This window comes from Copadichromis virginalis, linkage group LG6, assembly GCF_057382275.1.
Source record: "Copadichromis virginalis isolate Kocher_CV1m ecotype Utaka linkage group LG6, C_Virginalis_male_GT1.1, whole genome shotgun sequence".
NCBI classification, from domain to species: Eukaryota; Metazoa; Chordata; class Actinopteri; order Cichliformes; family Cichlidae; genus Copadichromis; species Copadichromis virginalis.
In genome coordinates this window covers 11021309-11048318 of record NC_140623.1, presented here as the reverse complement: position 1 = coordinate 11048318, position 27010 = coordinate 11021309, and the positions used below count along the sequence as shown (strand labels likewise).

At 40.0% G+C, this 27010-nt stretch overlaps 3 protein-coding genes across 3 annotated transcripts; 2 read left to right on the top strand and 1 right to left on the bottom strand.

The window, feature by feature from the left end:
- Positions 1-39: 39 nt before the first annotated feature.
- LOC146707277 (3-mercaptopyruvate sulfurtransferase-like) lies at positions 40-4596 on the bottom strand. Its single transcript, XM_085458606.1, has 2 exons — positions 3847-4596; positions 40-946 (listed from the first exon to the last, which is right to left on the bottom strand). The coding sequence occupies exons 1-2, from the start codon at positions 4424-4426 to the stop codon at positions 648-650; spliced, it is 879 nt and encodes a 292-aa protein (XP_085314732.1). The 5' UTR covers positions 4427-4596; the 3' UTR covers positions 40-647.
- A 522-nt stretch (positions 4597-5118) lies between these two features.
- On the top strand, positions 5119-8447 carry rps19bp1 (ribosomal protein S19 binding protein 1). Its single transcript, XM_085458602.1, has 4 exons — positions 5119-5324; positions 6539-6712; positions 6969-7066; positions 7458-8447. The coding sequence occupies exons 1-4, from the start codon at positions 5270-5272 to the stop codon at positions 7605-7607; spliced, it is 477 nt and encodes a 158-aa protein (XP_085314728.1). The 5' UTR covers positions 5119-5269; the 3' UTR covers positions 7608-8447.
- A 5308-nt stretch (positions 8448-13755) lies between these two features.
- On the top strand, positions 13756-21664 carry LOC146707275 (uncharacterized). The gene is made up of 4 exons (XM_085460748.1): positions 13756-13862; positions 19856-20056; positions 20914-21037; positions 21344-21664. The coding sequence occupies exons 1-4, from the start codon at positions 13756-13758 to the stop codon at positions 21662-21664; spliced, it is 753 nt and encodes a 250-aa protein (XP_085316874.1).
- The last annotated feature ends 5346 nt before the right edge of the window (positions 21665-27010 follow it).

Genomic DNA, 27010 nt, shown 5'->3' with positions numbered 1-27010 from the left:
GTAATTGGCAATGTGTAACATGACATGAGACAGTAGCAATCATGATGATATATTAATTTATTTTTTCTTTAGACACAAACTTCTCAGGATATCTGACTTTGGAAGCAGAAAACCACCCAAAAACAAACAGAAAAACATCACTATCCTTAGGCTCTAATCAGTCAACAAGTCAAAAGTCCATCGTTTAAACTGCATTATTGTAAGAACCTAACAAAGGAGACTCTGCTCTTTGTCTATTTTCAGTCCTTTTTAATCAGTTACTGCGTCGATAAACATGTTCATATTTATTTTACCAAAGATTACACAAGATTACAAAGTGTAGGTGTCTTTGAGTCCATGAGCTGCCAACAGGTGGAGACTTGAGGTGGTGGGGACGGGGTTAAGAAGTTCAGTTTAGTGTCCACATATTGTTGACTTTAATCACAAATCATCTATCAGTATATAAAAGATGAACAAAAAAAAAAAAATCCCCAGTGGTGTATTATTAATACAGGAGCTTTTTGGACATTCTGGGAAATTTTGCTATCGTGCTGCTGGCTGTGGCTTCACAGGAGGAAGTCATACAAATCCCAAATGACCAAACTTCAATAGCAACAACAGCACAAGTGATCCAGCCTAAAACCATCGGTCACAGGTCCTTCCTGTTATCACAAATGTTTCCCTCTCCCATCTGATATGACGTGCTCGGGCACGGCGCGGGTGTACCACTCCGACCATCCACCGTCATACACCGACACCCCCGGGTGCCCGCACTCGTGGGCCGCCAGTGCCACGTGGCACGCGGTCACTGCAGAGCCGCATAAGACACAAAGCGGGCAGTCGAGATCCACACCAGCACGGGCAAACAGAGCCTGGAGTTGTTCCTTTGGCAGGAAGTGGCCAGAAGGTGACAGGAAGGCGTGGAAAGGAATGCTGATGGAGCCAGGGATGTGGCCCGGCTCTGTGTCTGTCAATCAGAAAGAGCAGATACATTCAGAATATGATTAAATAATCTGAAATAGCAAATGTGTACTCTTAATTAATTAAGAAATGGGCAGTTACACAGAAACATGCAATTAAAAAGACCTTTAGAGATCTTGATTAGCCTTGGTGAGGCTTTTAAGTCATGCTAACCCTGTGTTGATCCCTTCTGTTTTTCTCAGTCTGGATTATGTTCTACACTTTGAATGTGGACTACAGTAAAATTCTTGAGCTGTTGCTCTGTATTCTAAATATTTTGCAGGGAAAATGGAAAATATGTGCAGCAATTTATTGAAACACATACAAAGATACATGGAAATACAGTATATGAGGCAAAAACAGTTTGTCATTATTTGGTTAGACAACCTTTATTCTTCAACACAGCGCAAACTCTCTTAGACAAGCTTTCTTGTCATTTCTTTAAGTAACAAGTAGTAACTATGACATCACCCATTGACTAGTAAGTGAAGTATTGCTGTGACGCATTTTCATCATTGTGACTGTGGTGTTTTAAAACCACATGTGGCAAGCAACTGTGAAACCAATGACACTGCACAATCACTGGGTAAAGGCTTACTATTGAAGTTGTGCCAGCCATTAAAAAGAATGCATGTTTAAGGCACTTCTGTTTTGGCTTTACTTTTTAGACCTTTCTAGCTACACACCTCCTTGATGTAGTCTCTAATCCTGGAGTGACCTTTTACATCACAAATAATTTTACCACACATGTTTAGTGCCATTAGTAAAACTGTTATGATCCCCATTTCTGAATAACTTGTTATACAGTACACATGATTAGCAAATCATTATAATCTGCCTTTGTATTGACCGCCTCTTATTACGGCATTTCCATCTCCACTCTGCTAGCATCAGAAAGAGTAAGAGGCGTAAGTTATATTGGTCCAGCTCAGCTGCACTCGACTCTGAATAAATCAGTAGAGAGGCATGAGTCAGAGGACTGTTAAAGTCCATGACCGAAGATGACAGTCTTAAATATAAGATAAAAAAAACGGAACATAATGTGATCATTGATGACTCAACCCTGTGATCTTTTGGCTACAGAAGGACCATGTGGACGAAACCCCAGAAAGGGTTTTCTTCAGATCACATTTTAAATGTGAAAAAAAAAATAGCCAGGTGTTAATAAACCACAACCACACTGGGACAGGCGGTATTTTAGTCTTGACTATATCAGTTATAGTGGGAAATTGGTTCAGTGTTTCAAAAGCAAAACTCTGAATTGAGGAAAAGAAAGCGAAACCCGCATTTGCTACGTTTTTACTACCACAGACAAATATGTGTGTTTGTATCGATGTTTGATATGAAAACAGACATTACAAAAACTGATGCTTATACTCCCAAGGGAGTCAATCAGAAGAGCAGATTTAGCATGTGAAAGTTTTATTTGTTTCCCCCAAAATTAAATCCAGGTTGGATTTACACATGCAATGAAAAGGGAAGTTTTTTTTGTTTTTTTTTAAGAGAGCAGTCAGAAAGGTCACTGCTCAAACTGCTTTCAGAAGTGTTCTGCCTGCAGAGGAGCCCTGTAACAGCACATCAGAGCTTTACCCTCTAACAGTGTGTGTACTGTGAGACGTATATGGATAAGACATCTATACCTTATCACTGTTTTGTCCATTCACTGAGTGCCGTCTTTAAAAACATCAGCAGATCAAAGGTTGGACTATTGCTGCATCTAAACGTTTAACCATTCACTTTGTCTGCTACTGTGGCACAGCAGTGTGTGTGTGTGTGTGTGTGTGTGTGTGTGTGTGTGTGTGTGTGTGTGTGTGTGTGTGTGTGTGGTTCATTGACTATAGCTAAAATGTGGGCTAAGTACGGCCTGTCTGCCTGACCTCTTTTCATGTTTGTGTTGTTCAGTCATCCAAGCCGCAAACTCCATAAAACTCTATGTAATGTACAAGGAACTAGCAAACCATTATCTTGTCCCCCCCCCCCCATTGCATACCCGTGTCACCCTGACGTCACTGTCAGAGTCAAACTGTAATTGTGTTTTATAAGATACTAATTATTGTCCATGTTTGTTCATTAATTATCCCATCACTAGTAAAGAGAGGAGTATCAGGGGTCAATAACATAAAATATCATGAGCCATGATATCCTCCCCAATAATAACTTATTGTGACACGTTTGTGTGTCTATCCACCTCCACTGCCATCAGTTTGAAGTCTGAAGTGTACAACTGCCAGAAAAACAAATCTGCGCAGACAACAGGAAGACATTTGGAGAATTTCAAACTGGTAATTGATACCCGCCTCCAGGTGCAATCCTCGAACCAGTTTTTGATCAGTCATTCTTAAACACTCTTAAACAAGTTGACTGGTTCAATCATTCTGTTTATCTTAAAAACAGGCACAATAAGATCATCAATGTTGTCTATAAACCCTTTAATGAAAAAGTTACTATCAACAATGCACGTAATAAAAGCTACTGTGGGACGTTACTGTGAGTCACTCAGTCATCACTTTGACCAAGATAAAAATTCTATTAAAAAAATGCATGTCACCATCTTTTCCAAGGGAAAAGAGTGTAACGTTGGGTTCTTTAGAAGTATTTCAGTTACACACGGACATGAGTCAGGCCGGAAATCCTGGCACAAGTGTGTCCCAACAATAGCTGAGTTGTGAAGTTATCTTAATCATAATCAACGCATTTGTCATCAAGAGGCAATAAGAATAAAGATACAGTACACGCCCCCTCATGTCAGTGTGCCTGTAGTCTGAGGATGCTATTTGAAATAAGGGTGTCAGTAATCTGAAAATGTAATGAAGTTCTGAGAAGAATGGATCTCTTCAAAAGCCTGAGTGGGGCACGCAGGACTGTAACCATGTAACCATCATAAAGGCTCTAATGCAGACTACTCACTGTCTCTGGGTTCAGGGTCCAGTCCTTTGAACCTGCCTGTGGGCCTGGCATCCACCACCTGGAACTTTTTAGTCTCCAGGTTATCCAGGATATCCTCATAGGTTTTTATCCACGAGCGGTTCAGAGAGGCTTTGAACTCGGTCGCTGTGGGTCTGACGTACCGGTCACTCACAGGTCGACCCTCCAGCTCCCAGTTCCTGAGCCCCCCGTTGAGCATAGAGACCGCACTGTGCCCGAACACTCGGAACATCCACCACACGCGGGGCGCTGAGAACGCCCCGAACTCGCTGCCATCGTAGACCACGACGTGCGTGTCGTTTTCTATTCCCAATTTCCCGACGTATTCCGCAAAATAGTCCTCTGACGGCAACATATGGTCCAGAGGAGAGGTTTTATCACAGCACTGGTCAATGTCAAAGAAAGCTGCTCCCGGCACATGCTTCTTCTTGAACTCGGTCTTTGCGTTTCTCCGCAGTTTGGGCAAATACCACGAAGTGTCCAAGACCCGCATTTTCCCCTGGACCTTTACAGCCTGAGCCAGCCACTTAGAGGTGACCAGAGCGGTGGCTTGGAGAGCCATGGTGAACTGGAGATGCAGACAGGCTACAAAGTTTACCTAAGTTTCACAATATTTAACAAAACCGAGCCAAAAGTCGGGAGCGGTCGAGTGAGCAAAGGTACTAATGGTGGCGAGAGAGCGCAAGCCAAACCGTCACGCCCCTCGGCTCACCTGACACTGATAAAAGTGAAAGGGGGACACAGTAAAAATGGCATTAGCCTACATTTTAGACAAAGTCTGAACCGACACTCATTCATAAGTCTGCAGCGAGACATGCACATTTTTCCAACTCCAACAGAAAACGTAATCTATTAACCTATCTCCGTGTGAAGTGAAAATAACAGAGGATTGGAGCCACTTGTTCCATATTTGAACAAGATCAAATATTGTAGCATATTTGATTTGAGAGTTGGCAGTTCTGTTTTGATACTAATACTACTACTACTAAAATGGCCTGTATTTGTATAGCGCTTTACTTAGTCCCTAAGGACCCCAAAGCGCTTTACACTACATTCAGTCATCCACACATTCACACACACATTCACACATTGGTGATGGCAAGCTACGTTGTAGCCACAGCTGCCCTGGGGCGCACTGACTACTACTACTACTAATAATAATAATAAGAAGAAGAAGAAGAATAAGAAGAATAAAAATTTAAAACTAAAGTAATTGAAATAGCACAACAGGTCATCCAGGTAGGAACTTTGTTCATTTTACATCGTCAAGCCGACTGCTTTTAACCGACGCACGCGAGCTTGCCGGATGTTTATGGAACCACATGTTGTTACCCGGTTATAAAAGCACATTTCTGTGGATGTAGTTTGTGGAAAGTAGAAGAAAACGTTTGTAGCTTGAATCAGGATGTCGGCTTCGTTGATCAGGAGAGGACTGGAGCTGCTGAGCAATGACATTAAAGGTCAGTTTAGCCTCTTGAGCTTGCTGTGCCAGTTGGCTAACAGTATTGGATATTAGCGCTCTCGCTATTATAATTCTGACCATAACTTGTGACTGATCTGGGTTTTTTTTTTACATTGTTATAGTTAGGCCGTAATAGAGTGGGTTTACAATGTTGCTTTAAGGTCTAAAATTGATTACTTGAATATTATTTCGGAGGTTTTCACGTTGTCGTCATTAAACCATAGCAACGTAGAGCCCGAAGAAGACGTATTTGAATAACGGTACTATGCTTAACCTCAACCTACATAACATTCCTGTGAGGAAAGCAATTCCTCATCCGGGTGAGCGGGTACTTGGTCTCAGCACAGCTGATGTCAGGAGGACCCTGAGAAGAACTGACGTACCCAAGCAGCGCCTCGGGACTGGTGCTCAAGGAATGTGCTGACCAGCTGGGTCATGTCCTCACAGACCTCTTCAATACCTCACTGAACCATGCAGTTGTACCATCATTCTTCAAGAATTTTACCATTATACTAGTTCCTAAAAACAGTCCACAGTTCCATGTCTTAATGATTATCACCTTTTAGGACTCACAATGTGCATTTCAGTTCCGCATTCAACACAAATCATCTCCCAGCATGAAAGCATGCGGCAAGTGGAGACAATTGATGGGGACTGGTGTACCACACACAGCTTCTCATCAATAACATTGTGGAGGAGGTGGACAGCAGCACTAAGTTTCTAGCTTTGTTCTCTTGTAATGGGAGCACAGCAATGTCTGCACTTCCTGTCTCAGATGAAGAGTGTGTATTTGGAGCAGAAGAGCCAGATTCTCCAAGTTTCTTTCTCATAGCCATCAGGCTTCTAAATTCTATTTTTTTTTTAATACCCCTCCCATCTACACACACACACACAGAGTGGACCACACTTGGACTGATCTCCCTGCTGCTGTGATACTCCATTGCTATCTATAAGTGTAATACACTGGTAATTTAACAATACTGCTGTTTTTTTTATGCATTTCACATTCATTTTTTTATAGCTCTGTTTGTTACTACAATTTTTATTAATGTTGTGAGCCAGTGCAACACGATTCCATTCAGATATGCTATAATTAGTGTATAGCTTTTGAATGACAAAAAGATCGATTCACACTCTTAAAAGAACATGTTTCCTTGTCTGCAGCTTACTTTGGGTTTTGTGCGTGTCTTTTTGCCATGTGTTTCCTGCCAGATGTCACTAAAGTGAAGAAGAAGCAGCAGCAGACCCCCAGCTCAGCCACAGTGATGGAGCTGGTGAGCACCAAGCGGCAGGGAGTTACCAAGCAGGTCAAAAGACTGCAAGGCCGTCTCGGGCCTGGCAAGAGCAAAGCCACTGTTAAAGACAAGAGGATCAAGTCTGCAGTGGGTCAGTCTGCTTGCTGTATTTCAGTCTTCTTCATGCTTAGAATAAAAGACATCTGTGAAAAAGTAAAAACAATTGGTACAGAGGCTTTTGTGTTTTTATGTAAGGACCAGTAGGTGGCAGCATTGGTCTTAAACTCAGTTGTAAAATGTACAGCCTTCCACTGAAAAAGAACTTAAACCTGAATAATTGTTCTGTTACTCTTTTACAGTCTAGTTGATGTTGCTCTAAATTTCTTGTTCTTTGGTTTGAATTGTAGAGGAGTTCAGGAAGAAGCAGGGGAAGAGCCATTTGAGTGAGAACCTCAAATACTTTATGGCAACTGGCTGTAAAGCAACAGATTCTGACACACTGAAGGTAACCAGGTCATCAGTCCCTCACATTTTACAAGTGCTGTCATTGTCTGTGACTTTTATCTCTTCTTGAAACACTGGAGTCCAAAATGTTAAGCAGGATTTAAAAAGAAGAGTCATATTTACATAAAAAAGCAGCTTGCTCACAGCCACAAAAACACTGGTGGCATCCGGTGGTATCTCTCAGCCTGCTCGTAGATTCAGCAGTGGTATCAATTTTAATGTCGGCAAAAAATAAACTGTACAGTAAAGATCCAAATCCCAGGATTTTATTTATTTATTTTTTGCATTATTGATAACCCAAATAGATTCATAGCCATCACTGGCTACTGATGAACTGCTTTTGTTGTCTACAGGTGGCCCTAACGTGCTGATTTGATTTCTGTCTGACATAGATCGTGAACCACAATAAAGGGAGGCAGTCAAGAAATCACCCGGACAGGCCTGTGAAGAAGGCCAAAGAGGCAAAGTCTTTGTTCACAGAGGAGGAGTTCCAGCAGTTTCAGAAGGAATACTTTGGCAGGACTGTGGAGGAAAAGAAATAAAACAGACACAAAGACACTGCGCCCACAGCAGAAGCTCCAGGGCTGCGTTTGGAGGATCGAAGTGGATTTCTGGACCAGATTTTGTTCTCATTAATGTTCATGTAGTGTCTGTATGGTTCAGGGTTTTTTTTTTTTTTCTTTTTCTTTTTTTTTCTTTCAAGGGTGTCTGTGTGAGTAATGTGTACATTTTGAACCAACCACAGGTTGAAGTTCATAGACAAAGTATGAAAAATCATTGACAAAGAGACAGGAAATGACTGAGATATGACTTGTGTCAGTCATAGCTCGCGAGTCCTTTGTTTCATTGTTTGTGAACTACAAACGTAATGAAGCTCACCTTTAATTCACAGCCAAGAAAAACACCATATTCATGGCTTAATAACCAGATAAGCTTAGCAAGAGCCATTACAGGGCGGTGTGAGAGAGCAAATTCCTGAAATTATGGGCTTATGGATGACTTATACAATACATTTCTGTTTCTCATCCCTTCTTCTTTGATAACTTCTTAGAATTTTTTTTTTTTTTTTTTAAGATTATTGAATTATTTTTTCAATAAAAGCTGTAATTCTGGGAATAAAGCTGCATGACACACTCGATAGATATAAAGATATTAGTTGCTAATTAATCAATTATTAAATAATATCACAGTCAACACAAAGGTTTGTTATTTCTATTGCAACGACCTTGAATTAATAGCTTCCATCATTTTCATCATTCCTCCTATAAACACGTGTTTTGATATGGTCGTCCTCAAACTTGTTGCTTTATTAAAGTAATGAAATAATGACTCCTGTCATGGGTTTATTCTTGTTCAGTTCAGATTACAGTCTTTCTCTACTGGTTTGGCTCATTTCTTGAAACAGAAATTACATTCTCAAAACTCTAAGATCATTTGGCAAAACACTCTTACAGTTTAGCACAACACTATAGCTCACCTGCAAAAGCTCATATCTCTTCCAAAACTGTTCACTCAGGCTTCAATCTAAATCCCTTTCTCATTTAAACAGTCAGTGTCTCCAAAATGGCAAAGATCCTTCTCAATAGCTTTGGCTCATTTCTCGACACAGATCGGACATTCTCATCATTCTTGGTGCTTTTGTCAAACTAAACCTGGATGGTTGATCACAACAACATGGTCCACCTGCAAAAGCTCATATCTCCCCTAAAACAGTTCACTCATGTGTCAAAACTATATTTCTTTCTAATCTGAATAGTCAGTGCCCCCAAAATGCATCGTCCCTTTGGCATTGTGTGAGTACTGCCATACAAAATGTTTAGATGTTTTGTCACTATAGCAGAGGACCAACAATATACAACAGAAAAGAGTAGCCTCCAAGGTTTGACATCACAGATTGCACTCACACTACCAAGGAAATTATAACCATTTATTATTCACATGCAAAGAAAGTTTTATACATATGTAAAAAGAAAATGTACATTACAGTAGTAAATTGTATGAACACAAAATCGGCCACGTTTTCGGCCCTTGGCCAGGTTGAAGCCAGCTTTATCCACGAACACCAGGATGTGAGGGGTCTCATGTCCTTCCAATCCCATTATTCTCTAAAATAGAGTAAAGAACGTAAAATCAGTCATACAGAAGAATCATATACTACAGTTAGACAATTACATGTTCTCCCCCACAGGTTCAATATACTACAGGCCACTACTCCAGTGGTTCTAAACTAGTGATAGGCCTATGAGGAAGTACTGCAGGGGTATTTGATAGAAAGGGGAGTGGGAAATACTGATGACTTACTGAGATGTTACAGTAAAACCTACAATATTAGATAGATTTGATTGGGAGACAACAAAATAAGGATTATAATGAGAATTGTATCATACAGTAAACTGCAGTTTTCTGTTGAAATTGTTGAAGTCAGATGAAGCAAATACTGATTCTGAAATCAGGTAAAGGAGGTATTGAAACCAAATAAGTGTTTCAAGAAATGAGCCAAACCAATGGAGAAAAACTGTAATATTTTGCTTTTATTAGGTTAAAAGGTGAACTAATAAGGTTTGGAGGGGAAGAGCACAGACATTTTCACTCTTTACATTTTTTTTAAAGATTAACCAAAAAAAGCTGTTTCATTTAGTGAGCTCTTAACTGTTTCCCCTTCGAGATGGGCTTTTTTGTTTAAGGGAAAGAGTGCCACCATAGACCTAAAGGGTTTCCACCATTTTTCATGTTTTTTTAATTACTCATGTCGTCAAGGCAAATCAGAACACCACATCCTCTTTTCTCAGAAAAAAGGAGTCAAACTTGAGTCGAAGAAATGTTTAGGGTACAACGTGAACAACCCAGACATGGACATGATGGCACACTAAAGCACTGGTACGTTCTTAATGTGATTTTTCGCAGTGGCTGTTTGGCTAGTGTGCATAAGTGACTTTAGAACCCTAAATTTCATCATAGTTATATCATTAACATTTTTCTAACATTGTGTTTTAACGTTATATTAATATGGGACATAATGCTATGAATGCTACACATTTGTTGACAAAAACAATATTTTGGAGTAAATTAATCTGCAGGATTACATAATATTTCATAAGGAAGTCATGTCTTTATCATCTGTATCATCTTTAGCCTTTTAGACCCTCTAACCCCAAATAACATCAGCCTGTTTAATGCTCTGATGTAGTTTCCATCTTAAGAAAATTTTATTTTATAGTTCAATGTATATAAAGTATAATATCAATAGAATGCAGGACCTATCATTTGTACGGCCAAAGTGAGATTGACACTAGTCTTATCAGCTATGTTAGCAAACTAGTATACTAGCTAAAGTTAACAATACTGATGGCTAAAGGAACTCAGCCCACGGCCGTCGTATTCTCCCAGACACATTGCATGCCGACGAAACATCTTAACTTTCTACAACAAAAGTCAAACAAATGACATAAAATAACATTTTCTCTATTTCTGTCAAACATTTAGCTGCATGAGCCTTGCACCTGAACCCTGGGTGCACTGATAGCATAGTCTTTCTTCTTTTAAAACATCTCTAAAAAGTGCATCTGTGCTTCTGTGCTGGTCCCAGACATACAGTCCTCCACAGAATCTGTATTTTTTGCAAACAAACTTTAAATATTTTACTCCATATCACAGACCAAATTTATTTATGGTTTAACTGGCGATTGTAAGACGTCACAGTATCTTTTCAAATACAGTTTAGTATCTTGGTCCATTATTCTACCATTATTTTGAATTTGAGTCCAAAACTTAACTTCAACCATTGTTACATCAGTTTGCAGAGATGTCTCTATGGTCCATATCTTCCATTTTGGATGGTCAGATTTCCAGAAATCAGAATCTGCAAACTTTATTAATCCCTAAGAAAGTTATGTGGGTTACAGTTGCTCCAGTATAAATAACAGTAACAGAACCAGACTAGACTATATAACAATACTATATGTTACAGATTTAAGACATTTAAGAAATAGCACAATATATACAAATCACTCAAGAATAAATATCAAGGATTGACGGAGGTGATTATAAATAAATATCAAGAATGTTGACATGGTGCTCAGCATGCAACAACATAGAGGATAGCACTGACCACAAAAGACTCCGGAGCATTGTCTGACAGATGTTGAAGGACCTCAGAAAATAGAGACGACCTGCTGCTGCGGAGCCTGGGACGGTCTGCTTGCTTCCACCCCGGGGGGAAGGGTAACATCTCTTGGGTCTGGGTTCTGTTTCCCCCTCTGGGGGCGAGGGTACCTGGACCCGGGGTATAGAGTATGTTTGGGGAGTGTGATTGTGTGTACATGTCCATTTATGTCAATCCTTACGTTGGGTGAGTGCTGAATGTTTGTATATGTGTGCATGAGGGTGGGAATGCATGTTTGTGTCTGTGTGTGCCTGTTTGTCTGTGTCTATATGTCAGGTCGGGTCTTAGACTCCACCTCTCTGGGAACTCCCAGGCCCTCCAAGGCCTATCTCCCCTTACCACACTCCCTGCCGGTGACTGATGCCCTCAGGGGTCGGTGCATTGGTGGTTCTTGGTGTCCGGGGCTGGGCACTCAGGTATGTACCGGCTCACTCCCGGTGGCTACCTGGGTTTTTTTTTTGCTTGTTTTCTATTCTTCTTCTCTCAACAGGTGATCCAGGAGATTTTTTTTCTCCCCCCCCCCCCCTTTCTCACTGTCCCTCTCCCCTTCTGTTTTTCCTTTCCTTCCTCTTTCTTTCTCCCTTTCCTATCCCTCACTCATGTCTGTCCCGTCTGTAACATCTGAAAATAAAATATAATAAATAATAAAAACAAAGGTCGATCAAATGGACCAATACGGCAATGCCACGATGATCCATTTGGCAAAGTAAATCCATTGGGTATCCTTGTTGGTCTTCAGACAACAATTCTGATGGCTAAAGAACCAAATGGGACAGGCAAAAAAAAAAAAAAAAAAAAAAAAAAAAAAAGACAGTTACGCAATGAAAACCTGGCTTTCAGCAATTTTTGTGATTTGGTGGTATATAAATAAAGTTGAATTGAACTGAAAAAAAAAATAGAGACGACTCTGGCCTTTCCTATAAAGTGCAGTGGTGTTTGTAACCCAGTCCAGTTTATTGTTCATGTGTACTCCAAGGTATTTATAGTCCTCCACAATGTCCACATCGACCCCTGGATTGAAACACGGGTCAAGGGTTTCCTGGTCTTCCTAAAGTCCACAATCAATTCCTTAGTTTTGCCACGTTGAGCTGCAGAGGATTCTGCTTGCACCACGTGACGAAGGAGTCAACCACAGCCCGGTACTCTATCTCATCACCCCTGCTGATGCATCCAGCTGATGCTGATATGGTCTGACTACGGGTCAGAGCTGGTCCAGGATGATTTTTCCAGGGTCTTCATGATGTGAGAGGTCAGTGCCATTGGTACTCCTCCAAACAATTTCAATTACGTTCTGCAAAACAAGTCTGGAGGATCTGCTGCAGAAGTACTTTTCAATAATCATTGGTCAGCATCCATCATAGACGTTCAACCTTCCTGGTCTTCATTGATGTTTGAGCCACATCATGAAAAATGCTAAGGATCTTTGTGTATATATTAAGAAATGTGTGTACATTTATATCAATAACTGTATGACAATTTAATATTTCTGGTTTAAAAGTACTACTAACAGTAGTTCCATGTACTTTTCCCTGCATTTCAGAAAACTGCAGGCTTGGAATGCATGTGTTTGGGCTCCTTAAATGTTGTTCTTCAATGAAAGACATGACATGGATGGGGTTGTCCATAGTGTAGCAGTAATGTTTTTGCAGGCCTTGTAGTGGCAGGAACGTAACAAAGCACTACAACTTGAAACTCCTCATGCAAAAAAGGGGACTCTGGATGTTGATGAAAAGTGATTGCCAAAGACGGGAAAGTAAGTTAGTAATATTACTTTGTCATTCCAAATGAATGTGTCTCATTGTCTCACAGAAACTGGGTGCAGGTTACATAAAAAAGATAAATTAACTGAATAAAATGCAATCTGTTCGTTTTTAAAAATAGAATTTTGAAATCATACTGTCATGTGTATCTAAACTACCAAAACCTTAATGAGAAATTTAAATAACACCACACATAACTGTGCATGAAAGTAAGAAATATTGTTAAAAATTGTCACTGAATAAAAATTGTTTCATACATCACTGAATATTCATTTACAGAAAGATGTTGGGGAAACCCCGCCAAAGACCCATTTCCTGGAAAGTGTTCATGCAGCATTACTGGACTGTGAGGGTCCAGGATGTCATGGTACTTGTCCTGCCTACTTAGCTCAGTAAACACAATCACAAACACAATCCAAGAACCAGGTATTTTGAAGATGATAAGTGCAGCAGGAGTTGTAGAGCAAATTGAGAATAACATATAATAAATTAACCAATGTACTATTAAATTTCAGAATTACACACAAGTAGAACCCAGGTGATTTTGGGGAAAAAAGCCATTGGGATCCAAACAGAACTTGTATCCAATGAAGAATGACAAAGCTCGTGCATGGGTGGCAAAGGTGTGAGAATTGGAGGGATGTATAGGAAGTTGAGATGAAAGCCTACATTGGAATTTTGATTCTAGCTGGCATCTACCACTCAAGGCATGAAGCAACACGTGATTTGTGGGATGACAAGACCAGATGGGCAATATTTCGTGCGACGATGTCCCACTACCGCTATTCTCAGATCAGTGCTAACATCCACTTTGATGACAGGCTCACCTGCCCGGGACGCTTCAGGGATGATAAGCTTGCTGCATTTCATATCCTGTGGGAAAAATGGGTTGCTTGTTTTCCCCTGTTGTTCAGTCCAGGGGTTGATGTGCGTGTTGATGAACAGCTTGTTGCATTCAAAGGCTGCTGTTGATTTCGACGGTATATGCTCAACAAGCCCGCAAAATATGGCATTAAAATCTGGGTCACCCGTGCTGCGGTAACCTCCTATGCCTGGAAGGTGCAAATTTACACGGGGGGGAAAAAAAAAATCACACTCCCCACCCGGTAGTTCCCAGGCAGTTGTGCTCCAACTGACAGAAGGGCTCCAAGGACACACTGTCACATGGGACAACTTTGCGTAATTCATCTTGGCAGTATAACTCCTCAGAAGGAAGAGGGAGAAAAAAAATTGGCTCTGGTTGGCACAATCACAAGAAACAAACCAGAGTTACGATAGATTTGTTTCGCTCCAACAGAGGAAGACTCTGTCATCCGTCTTTGCCTTCACCAAAATGACCATGGCGGAGTCCTACGTCCCCAGTTGAGGGGAGAATGCTTTTAAGCACAAAGCACAGGCAGTGATGGGGAAAATATGAAACCTGCAGCAATCCTGTTCTACAATAGGTGCAAAGGCAGCGTAGATGACCTGGACAAGGTTGTTGGCATACGATTGACATACGATTTTTGATAAAGTCTCTTTTTAACATGAATTGCAATGTATAATAGTTGATGCAATACTCATTAAAAGGATACAAGCATTAACCCCATGGTGTGCTCTAGTCAACAAGAAATAGAGACTTGTCTCCTAAACTTCGAAGAAGAACTCCACATACTGCACAAAAAGTAATGATGCATAAAAATCATTTGAATAAATATAGTATAGTATATAGTTAATATAGCTTTGTTTTGCAGGAGTTTTCACAATATGAAAATACAGTGGGGCAAAAAAGTATTTAGTCAGCCACCGATTGTGCAAGTTCCCCCACTTAAAATGATGACAGAGGTCAGTAATTTGCACCAGAGGTACACTTCAACTGTGAGAGACAGAATGTGAAAAAAAAATCCATGAATTCACATGGTAGGATTTGTAAAGAATTTATTCGTAAATCAGGGTGGAAAATAAGTATTTGGTCACCTCAAACAAGGAAAATCTCTGGCTCTCACAGACCTGTAACGTCTTCTGTAAGAAGCTTTTCTGTCCCCCACTCGTTACCTGTATGAATGGCACCTGTTTGAACTCATCATCTGTATAAAAGACACCTGTCCACAGCCTCAAACAGTCAGACTCCAAACTCCGCCATGGCCAAGACCAAAGAGCTTTCGAAGGACACCAGGAAAAGTATTGTAGACCTGCACCAGACTGGGAAGAGTGAATCTACAATAGGCAAGCAGCTTGGTGTGAAAAAATCAACTGTGGGAGCAATCATCAGAAAATGGAAGACATACAAGACCACTGATAATCTCCCTCGATCTGGGGCTCCACGCAAGATCTCATCCCGTGGGGTCAAAATGATCATGAGAACGGTGAGCAAAGATCCCAGAACCACACGGGGGGACCTGGTGAATGACCTGCAGAGAGCTGGGACCAAAGTAACAAAGGTCACCATCAGTAACACACTACAACGGCAGGGAATCAAATCCCGCAGTGCCAGACGTGTTCCGCTGCTGAAGCCAGTGCATGTCCAGGCCCGTCTGAAGTTTGCCAGAGAGCACATGGATGATACGGCAGAGGATTGGGAGAATGTCATGTGGTCAGATGAAACCAAAGTAGAACTTTTTGGTATAAACTCAACTCGTCGTGTTTGGAGGAAGAAGAATACTGAGTTGCATCCCAAGAACACCATACCTACTGTGAAGCATGGGGGTGGAAACATCATGCTATGGGGCTGTTTTTCTGCCAAGGGGACAGGACGACTGATCCGTGTTAAGGACAGAATGAATGGGGCCATGTATCGTGAGATTTTGAGCCAAAACCTCCTTCCATCAGTGAGAACTTTGAAGATGAAACGAGGCTGGGTCTTCCAACATGACAATGATCCAAAACACACCGCCCGGGCAACAAAGGAGTGGCTCCGTAAGAAGCATTTGAAAGTCCTGGAGTGGCCTAGCCAGTCTCCAGACCTCAACCCCATAGAAAATCTGTGGCGGGAGTTGAAAGTCCGTGTTGCTCGGCGACAGCCCCAAAGCATCACTGCTCTCGAGAAGATCTGCATGGAGGAATGGGCCAAAATACCAGCTACTGTGTGTGCAAACCTGGTAAAGACCTATAGTAAACGTTTGACCTCTGTTATTGCCAACAAAGGTTATGTTACAAAGTATTGAGTTGTATTTTTGTTATTGACCAAATACTTATTTTCCACCCTGATTTACGAATAAATTCTTTACAAATCCTACCATGTGGATTCATGGATTATTTTTTCACATTCTGTCTCTCACAGTTGAAGTGTACCTCTGGTGCAAATTACTGACCTCTGTCATCATTTTAGGTGGGGGAACTTGCACAATCGGTGGCTGACTAAATACTTTTTTGCCCCACTGTACATAATCAAAACACTTCCTATACAGATTCAATCCAAAAGTTTATCAAGTGTCACTGAGCAGTCTTTACCTTCAAATCTGACCCCCCCACCCTGTGAAGTAAAGCAGCTGGGCCTTTAGCAACACAATGTTGAATTTGAAATAACCTGCCACTTGAAAACACGTCTCTCTTCCTGCTTCCTCTTCTTCTGTAGAGCTAGCTAGATTTTGAAGTATTGCGACCACAAAATGCAGACACCTGCACTCCTTCCAGCCCACTTTAACCCCTGAATATAAACGCTATAAATAAACCTGGAGTAACGAATCTGGTTTAAAAATATGATGAGTAGAACCTACTGATCTTTGTTAAAAATGTAGGTAGTAAAAGTAAAGAGAAAAACAAATAGCCGAGTATAGATTTAAGTACAGTTACCACCTCATACAGTATGAAATAGTGACGCAAGCCACTGAAGCCATTTTCCAACCCTCCTCATATTTTCTTTTTTCTGTTACGTGTATTATTATGACTAAAATCTGTCCATTCAGAACAAACCGCAGATTGACGTTCACATTTAATCAGTATCTGTTTCGAAACCTACCAGAAATTATGCAGATACATGCAGTCAGCAGTTATTTCTCTGACTAAAGTCATGAAACCAGTTCTCCAAATGATGAGCCTGTAAATGTCTTAAACATGTTTATTAGTCATATTTTCTTTGTAAGGATTTCGCCTGAGACTTTAGTCAGACTATTTAGTTAATATCACAATTAGAAGTCATATCATATATATCTGTATATACCAGCATGTAGCACTTGCTAAAACTGAGGATTTGCCATTGAAGCTTACAATAAATCAGTTGTTAAGTAATATAGAAAACTGCAACCAGCAGCTTTCTATATTTGAATGAATAGTTTACTTCTTTTCTAATATCCTACCATAAACACCAGAAGTCTGAACAGGAAGAGGTACCCAGGCAGACCCAGGACTTTTTTTCTTTTTTTTCTTTTCTTTTTTTTTTTTTTCTTTTTTTTTTCTTTTTTCTTTTTTTTTTTTTTGCCTGTCCCATTTGGTTCTTTAGCCATCAGAATTGTTGTCTGAAGACCAACAAGGATACCCAATGGATTTACTTTGCCAAATGGATCATCGTGGCATTGCCGTATTGGTCCATTTGGTCGATCTTTGTTTTTATTATTTATTATATTTTATTTTCAGATGTTACAGACGGGACAGACATGAGTGAGGGATAGGAAAGGGAGAAAGAAAGAGGAAGGAAAGGAAAAACAGAAGGGGAGAGGGACAGTGAGAAAGGGGGGGAGAAAAGAAATAAAAATCTCCTGGATCACCTGTTGAGAGAAGAATAGAAAACAAGCAGAAAAAAAAACAAAGCAACATACTAAACACAACACCATCGCATTAATCTAGCTAAGTGTAAACAGCAGTAAATACTAAATATTCAATGTTGTTGTGCAGCACGCAGGACAGATGTGCTTCGAATTAGCAGCCAAGAAAGGTGTAATTTGGGTCTACGAGCAGTGAACACCCGTGTGCATACCTGTGTGGATCCGCGCGCTTGCATTCCAAAGGTTTCTCCATGTAACGATCTGCTAGGGAGTGTGGGGGGGGCCACAGCCCCGTCCTCCGGGGTGTGAAGCGGGTATGGAGGAGATCAAAACTCCAGACATCCAGAGGCCCCCAGAACACAAGAGACCATGGAAGACCAAGGACTTTTTTTCGACAAATAGGGCTTTCACAAAGCTCTGGGAAAATGTACAGGTCGCAGAGGTGAGTTGTCTAGGGAGAAGGACACAGGATGAGTTAATCCCAAAGCTTCCCAAAAAATCCATAAAGACAAAAAAAGACTGATCCAGATTGCCTACTTGATTTATTAGAAGGCGACGTCCAGAAGGGGTTTGGGTCTGCAGGGTGGTGACTTGCTGAGGAGTTGTTTGAGCATAGGTAGGCAGGTGAAGCGGTAGGTAATCATTGAAGGGTCCATGTGATGAGATGGAAAAGGAGGAGTACTCCTGCAGTCAATGAGGAGATACTGGAAGAGGAGGGAAAGGACTGCTAGAACACAAAAGGTAAGTTTCACAAAATTAACTTGGTTTAGTCTGTTTACCATACAAAACTGGCAGATAATCTGATGAAGACTGGGAGGAAAGGAATTCAGTAAATTCTAATACAAAATTTTAAGAGTTAGTACACAAACCAACTGACAGACCACAACACAAACCTGGATAAGTGGCACAAAATGGATGAATGAATAAAGACAGGACCTTTTTAATGTAATGATGGATTTTGTTTTTTTACTTAGCTGATTGGTTCTTGCCATAATATGAATTCTAACAGTTGTGAAATCAGGCTGTCAGCAGGGTACCAACCTGGCCTGACAAGGCACACCTGTAAAGTGAAACAGGTGTGAGGTGACTAAATCATGAAGCTTATTAAGAGAAGGCCAGGGGTTTGCAGCACTTTCAACAAAGCAATGGGTGGCTACTTTCAGGAATCTATATTATAGGTTTTTTTTTTTTCTTTGCTACATAATAGTGTGGATGCTGTAAAGCTAATTAGTTAACTAATTAAGGTTAAGTAACAAAGGTTGCTTGGTTTTTATTTATTTATTTTTGTTATTTTTAGGTTGGCTGTGGCTCAGGTGGTAGAGCAGATCAGCTACTGATTGGAAGGTTGGTGGTTCGATCCTAGGCTTCCCCAGTCTGCATGTCAAGTGTACTTGGGCAAGATACTAACCCCAAATTGACTTGCTCTTGACGAAGGCGGTCGCACTTTTCTCCTCTCCTCCTCCTCTCCCTTAGCTTCCCTGCTTAGTCCTTGTCTAGTCTCGTGTTTTTTGTATTACTTTTCCCTGGAACACTCTCTTACAGTCTGTTCTCTAAAACCTAAAAGAGAATTATGGATTTGATCAACTGGTCTCTGAATGCAATTGACACCCCTTCTCAACGAGAAGTCTGGGCTCGGGTGAGCCTGACTGCTGAAGATATCTACCTATTCGGAACCATGATAACAGGGTTCTGGTTGATCGGAGCTGGCTTGGCCCTGGCTTATCGCAGAATTAAGGAAGCGGAACCAGCTGTTCAAACCCCCACAAGGCTGCCCGCTGGGATTGAAATGGTGGGACGAGGCGTGAGTTTCTCAAAATGGGCTCGTCGAGTGCAGCACGGAGAAGATCTTGGAGAACGCACAGCTGCCGTGAATACTCAGAACAAGACCTCTGAGTGAAAAACTGGATTACATCTGGAGGGGCTAGCTCGAATAACACCTTTGAGCGCAAATTCGATCACATCTTGGGGAAGTGCACTGCGGTCGTGAGTTCTCAGAACCTGCTCTTTGAGCAAAAAGAACGACAACATCACGGAACGTAAGTTTGGATAACATCATCACAGCAAAAATGCCAGTGTTGATTTTTCAGTGTCAGTAGATTTCAACAGAGTTCCGAGTTAGTTCAACACTTAATTGAGTTAAAATAACACATCGGGAGTTGATTCCTGAAAAGCGTAAGTGTGGATTTTAGTCGTTACTGCATTTTAACACTGTGGGTGTTAAAACAAGACCAAGACTTCGCAATGCTGTTTGGGGAGGAAGTGTCTGGTAAATTCCTTGCAAAGTGGCCAACATTCTTTAAGCCAAGAATCATCAAAGATTGCAAAAATCTGTCTCAGAGTACAGAATTGGATGACCTGCTCGTCTCTGCACAGGGGGACTCTGACGAGGGTGGTAAGTTGGAGATGGTAGACTTCACATGTCTTTACAGCATTTTCACAATTCCCACAGCACAATATATTAGTGGACCATACTATTAAATCAAAACATGTTTTGGCACCTTTACAACAAATTGGAATACAGCTTTTGATTTTATAAATTACGTTGGGTTTCTGTTCATTTCAGTATGGTATGAAAAGGAATTTACAAACTTTAATGGCATTTAAAGTTTGACAAAAAAAGTTACATAATGTAGTATTGTTATGACTCAATATTTACGTCACTTGGTGGCCAGAAGATTTTAAGTGTCTTGAAATGAATTTTCATACCATACTGATGACAGTGGAAAACTGCTTTATTTGAAAAATTATCAGTTATCTAAAACTGAATAACATTGAAAAAATGACTGCTGTGGACCTTAATCAGAATCAGAATCAGAAAGGGTTTTATTGCCAAATGTTGAGCGGGTTTACAACATTAGGAAATTGCTGCGGTGCTTCAGTGCAAACATACTGTTATAAATTAAGCTTAAATAGACATGAAAATAAAAATGAGAACAAGAATTAAAAGTGCTAAGTAGATAGATAGATATATACATGATATATACATGAGTGCAGGTGGTGATCAGTGCCAAACATGGAATGATGCAGTGAACACAGCGTAGGGTCATGTGTTAGTGGCGGGGATAGTCATACGGTTATTGTTCATGTGTCCAACAGCAGAGGGGAAGAAACTGTTCTTATGGCGAGAGGTTCTGGTGCGAATGGACCGGAGCCTCCTGCCTGAGGGGAGCAGGTCAAACAGACTGTGTGCAGGGTGAGAAGGATAAAATGACAGTAATTGCGATTATCCTAATTCCTATTCTGTTGTTTGGGACTGCGAGTTGGCTGCCATTCTTTTGCTGCTTCACTTGTTACCTCCAACATCTAAAGGAAGGAAGTCTTCAAAGATTAGCACATCAGATGCTGCTCACCACCTAATGAAATTCATGAAGGTATGATTTTTAGAAATGTGTTAAAGTAGCTTTCTCTTTTGATGAGAAAAGATCCAGATTATCAGATGTTTTAAGAGGGCAAGGGGTTCCACTGTGCAGCAGATATATCTATGCCAGATAGGCTTGGTGTTGCAGCGCCGGCACATTATTATTTCCATTAAAACTAAAATTACACATTGGAACAAAAAACTGTGGGCCCGAAGTAAAACATTCTAATATTGTCTTAATTTTAGGCAGCACTGCCACTCAACATCCAATTACCAATTTTGTTTAATGTGAATCATTTGGTTTCTTTCACTCCCTCAGGTGGGAGGTAGCATGGAGACTTTTCTTAAGGCTGGCCCCACTCAGCCATTCCTCCTGTGTGTTGTAGAAAGAAAGAACATCATCCAGACTTTCTACATTGTCCTAGATCAAAAGGTCATCCCCTGTGTGACGCAGACGGGAGTTGCAGCTTTTGATGAGCTTTTCAAGGCACATTTTGTATTTGCTGTGTCCTATGACGAAGCATTGCACAACTTCTGCACATTCATCCAGACCACCGTGTATGGCATTGATGTTGGCAGCGTGAAAGAGAGTCCTCGGGTCAGGGAAATCAGAGCAAGAATCCTTCACAGTACAGTCTAAAGACATCGACTATACAGCACTTTGACTGGAAATGTTCTTGTGTTACTTTTGCAAGATACACCACACAAGTTGCTCAGTGTTATTTAGACATGTAAAGTTCCAGCAACGTTTTTACGTTTGACCTTTGGACAGCCTAGATATTAATTTATCTTTTACAAGCAACACCTCTTCAAAGCACATGGAGACTTTGTTGACTCGGCTTCAGGTTGGGGTACAGCTTTCATGAGTACTGAGAGGGGTCTCCATGAAATCTGTCTTTCGTCCCAGGTCAGCCGGTGACTGCTGTTGTGCATCAGAGAGTGTGCACGGGCAGGGAGGTTGTTTATCCCACCATCAGCCAGCAGGCCACAGCCAGGCTCCACCATCAGCCAGCAGGCCTAGCCAGGCGCCATCATCAGAAATTCCGCTTCCGGGTCCCTCGTGGTGGCCGCCTCGTGCTCTCGCTTCAGTATGCCACCCAAGAAAGGCCCAACACCAGAGGAGGTTGAGGACATTAAAACCTCCCTCGGAGCGCTGTGCGGAGACGTGGCCGCAGTCAGGGCACAGCAGGAGCTGCTTCTGGGGCTTCTGGAGGAGGTAAAACAGCTACGCCTCCAAAATGCCGAGAAGGACAGACGGATCATGGATCTCGAGCGGCGGGTGGATGAGCTGGAGCAGTACACCCGTACGAACGACGTGGTCATCAGCGGTATTAAAATCAAGCCGCGCTCGTACGCGCGCGCGGTGGCCGGGAACGTCGGGGAGCCCAGCGACGAGGAGACCCGCTCGGTAGAGCAACAGGTGGCGTCCTTCCTCCAAAGCAAGGGGATAGAGATGGACCTGGAGCACATAGAAGCATGTCACTCACTGCCCAGGAGGAGTGACAGACTGCCGGCCATCATTATGAGATTTGTCAATCGGAAGAACAAGGTCGCACTGCTGAAACAAGGACGCAAACTGAAAGGCACGGACGTTTTCATTAATGAGCATCTGACACGAAAAAACGCAGACATCGCGAGGAAGGCAAGGCAACTGAAGAAGAACGGTAAAATACAACATACATGGGTAACAAACTGTGAGATTTTCATTAAGCTAAACGGGACACCAGAAGAGGCAAAAGTACTGATAGTGAGGAACATGGAGGATCTGGACAAGTATAACTGACACCAATGTATCAACTACACCAGGAAATGACATGGACACGTTGAAATTAGTTCTTCAACAGAAAGTAATTGATCTAGATTGTGAATATAAGGAGCATAATATAATAGATCCAGAAATAGATTCTGAAAGTAACTTTCTCTCTTCTTTTGTTAAAAATTGTAATTATTTCACTCAGGAACAATATGAAAAAGAAATTAACCTAGACGGGAAGCTCTCATTAATTCACTTTAACAGCAGAAGTATGTACTCTAATTTTGATTTCATTAAGGACTATTTGCAACAATTTTCTCGCCCCTTTAGTGTTATAGCCATCACTGAAACTTGGTTCAATGTCGATAAAGGAATAGATTTTTGTTTGAATGGATATGATTTAAAATACATGAATAGATTAAATAAGGCGGGCGGCGGGGTTGCTATATGTTCATAACTCTAAAAAATATAATGTTGTAACAACTATGTCTATGGCTATTGATGGAATTTTGGAATGTTTGACTATTGAGATTATGAATGAAAAAAAGAGAAATGTTATAATAAGTTGTATATATCGGACACCCAGTTCAAGTATTGACACTTTTAATGAATGGATAGAAAAAACGTTTGCTTCGGTGAACCAAAAATTACTATTTATCTGTGGTGATTTTAACATTGATTTGCTAAATCCAACAAGGTTAAAAGCCATTGATGACTTTACTGACACAATGTACAGCTTATCACTATATCCAACAATAACAAAGCCAAGCAGAATAACATCACATAGCGCCACTATTATTGACAACATTTTTACTAATGTCATGGATTTCCAAATTAATAGTGGTCTGCTTGTCTGTGATATAACTGACCACTTACCAGTTTTTACTTTGTGTGACTGTGATTTAAAAAAAAATAGATACCAAGATCATGATAGCAAAGCGAACAATAAATGAAGAAACAATTCATGCCTTCAATTTCGATTTAGCACAACAAGATTGGAGTTCGGTGTATGAAGAGTCAGATGTGGACAAGGCTTATGATAATTTTCTAGATATTTTTACTATGTGGTACAACAAACATTGTCCTGTAAACGAACACATGACAAAGAAAAAAAAGATAAAAAGTCCTTGGCTCACAAAAGGAATTATTAATGCTTGCAAAAAGAAAAACAATCTGTATAAACAGTTTATCAAAGTAAAAACAAAAGAAGTGGAACAAAGATATAAAGCATATAGAAATAAATTGACTGATATTATAAGAACGAGCAAACAACTTTATTATAGAAGAAGATTATATGAAAATAAAAACAATATAAAAGGAACTTGGGATGTGTTAAACAACTTAATTAAACAAGGATCTTCTGGAACATCATATCCTGAATATTTTACTGATGCAAATGGTGAAAATCACAACATGAGTAATATTGTCGATGGGTTCAATAAATTCTTCATAAATGTTGGCCCTGAACTAGCAGCGGACATCCCGTGTCATAAAAATGAAAATATCAGTAATATAAAATCAAATCCCTTTTCACTGTTCCTCTCAGCTACAAATGAGCAAGAAGTAATAAATATCACATTAAAATGTAAAAGTAAGTCTTCAATGGATTATCATGACATAAATATGTCTGTAGTTAAACAGGTTATTCTGAATATTGCTAGTCCCTTAACATATATCTGTAATTTATCATTTCAGTCCGGTTGTTTTCCAAAAAAAATGAAAATTGCGAAAGTAATACCACTATATAAAAGTAATGACAAACACAGTTTTACCAATTATAGGCCTATTTCTCTACTGCCTCAATTCTCAAAAATTCTAGAAAAACTTTTTAATTCAAGATTAGAAAAATTCCTTGAAAAACATCAAATAATAAATGTTGGTCAGTATGGTTTCAGAACGCAAAGAACCACTTCAATGGCGATAATTGAGGCAGTAGAAGAAATTACTGATACACTGGATAAAAATAAATATGCAGTTGGTATTTTTGTTGACCTCAAAAAGGCCTTCGACACAATCAATCACTCAATTTTACTGGATAAATTGGAAAGATATGGTATTCGAGGGAAAGCTGGTAACTGGTTAAAAAGTTACCTAACAGGTCGGGAACAATATGTTAGCATAGGGCATTACCATTCAGAGAAACTTGGTATTACATGTGGTGTTCCCCAAGGGTCAGTGTTGGGACCAAAACTTTTCAATGTATACATAAATGATATTTTTGATGTTTCTCAAGTACTTAAACTCATACTGTTCGCAGATGACACCAACATATTTTTCAGTAGCGATGATTATACTGATCTTGTAATGACTGTAAACAGGGAGCTAAAATTAATAAAAAAATGGATGGACATAAATAAATTATCATTAAATATAAATAAAACTAAAGCAATGTTTTTTGGTAATTTAAAATATAATATAGAATTACCAATTATCATTGAAGGTGTACCAATTGATAATGTGAGTGAAAACAAATTTTTGGGAGTTATAATTGATAACAAAATTTCATGGAAACCCCACGTCAGACACATAAAAACCAAAATTTCTAGAAGCCTCGCAGTTTTGAACAAAGTGAAACAATTCCTTGATAAAGATGCACTTCGTACTCTGTACTGTACCCTGGTTCTTCCATATCTTACATATTGTGTGGAAGTGTGGGGAAATACATATAAAAATACAACTAATCCATTAGTCACAGTACAGAAACGAGCACTGCGTATTATTCACAAGGCTGGTTATCTAGATCATACTCACAAATTCTTTCTTCAGGCAAAGTTACTTAAATTCCAGGATCTGGTTAATTACAATACATCCATAATTTTGTATAAAGCTTTTACTAAACTTTTACCGGCAAATTTACAAACTAGATTTGAAATTCGAGAAAAGGTTTATAATGTGAGAGGCTTTGGAGAATTCAAATTACCCAGAACTCGAACAACCCGTAAAGGTTTTTGTGTGTCTGTATGTGGTGTGAAAATCTGGAACAGTCTGAGTTTACAATTGAAACAATGCAAAAATATTCATAGATTTAAATTTCTCTACAAACAGTTGGTCTGGTCACAGTATACTCAATGATGGGTTTTAGTGTGCTCTGTAATGTCTGTCCTCTTACCATTGCTGGTATGGATTCCAAAATAAAAAATAAAAAATAAAGTGTGCGTATGTATGTACATATATGTACTTGTGTGTGTAGATATATATGTATGTATATGTATGTGTGTCTGTTACTTGTAGTTATTACTGCCTGTTACCTGTGGTAATGCAATTTATAATTTATATATTCTGTATTCAGTTATGAAGGCTCTAATTGTTGGTTGCGAGCTGCCGTTTAGATGCTTGTATCTGCCCGGGGCTGTTGATGGGTCTGTATGCAATGATGGGCGTAGCTGCGGGAAGTTTATTGTTTTTTTTTTGTTGATGAGTGAGTATAGGGGTGGGATTTAATAAGTTTTCTTCGTCCCACTCCTTTTTCAGGCAAGTTTTGTTTTTTGTTTTGTGTATTTTATGTTCAATATAGGTATTTGTTGTGCCTGAAAATGAATAAATAAATGAATGAATGAATGAATGAATGAATGAATGACTCAGAGGTCATCAGTAATTTTTATTTTGAGCCTGCACCTTATGATAGAACCTTTGTTTCACAGCCTGTAAATGTGGCTCATCTTGTGACAGGCAAATACTAGACATGTTTAGGACTGTTATTTCTCAACTACAATCCTCAGGAGTTCTGAAAGTACTGTGCAGTGTTTAGTTGGTTCATTGTAGGAAAGTGTTAATGACATACAAGTACATGCAAAACAATCTGTTGACAAAATGTTTGTCATCAAGAGAAACCTCGGAAAAGTTGAATGTTTTGATCAGCTTGAAAATCCATTCTCATGTCTTAACAGAATCTAAAAGGATGAGACATTTTGAGCAAAAATGGAAAATAGTTGAACCTGTAGAGCATGTTTTCCTGTGTGTGTTTTGATGTATTTAAAGCTGCTTGTGCATGCTCTAAGTAATTTGGAGACTGAAGAAATGATCAATGGTCACTTAAATGCATTTGTTATTGAGGATAAACTGGATGCTGTTGCACTGATCTGTGTAGATAATGTGGTGTATTATAGACCTTACAATGGGCAATTTTCAAATGACACTAATGACAAAATGTAGATTGTCCAATATTGTAGTTTTGTATATCTTTATGCGCTGTTTATTTGTGGTGTATCTGCTGTTTGAATACAGAGTATTTTG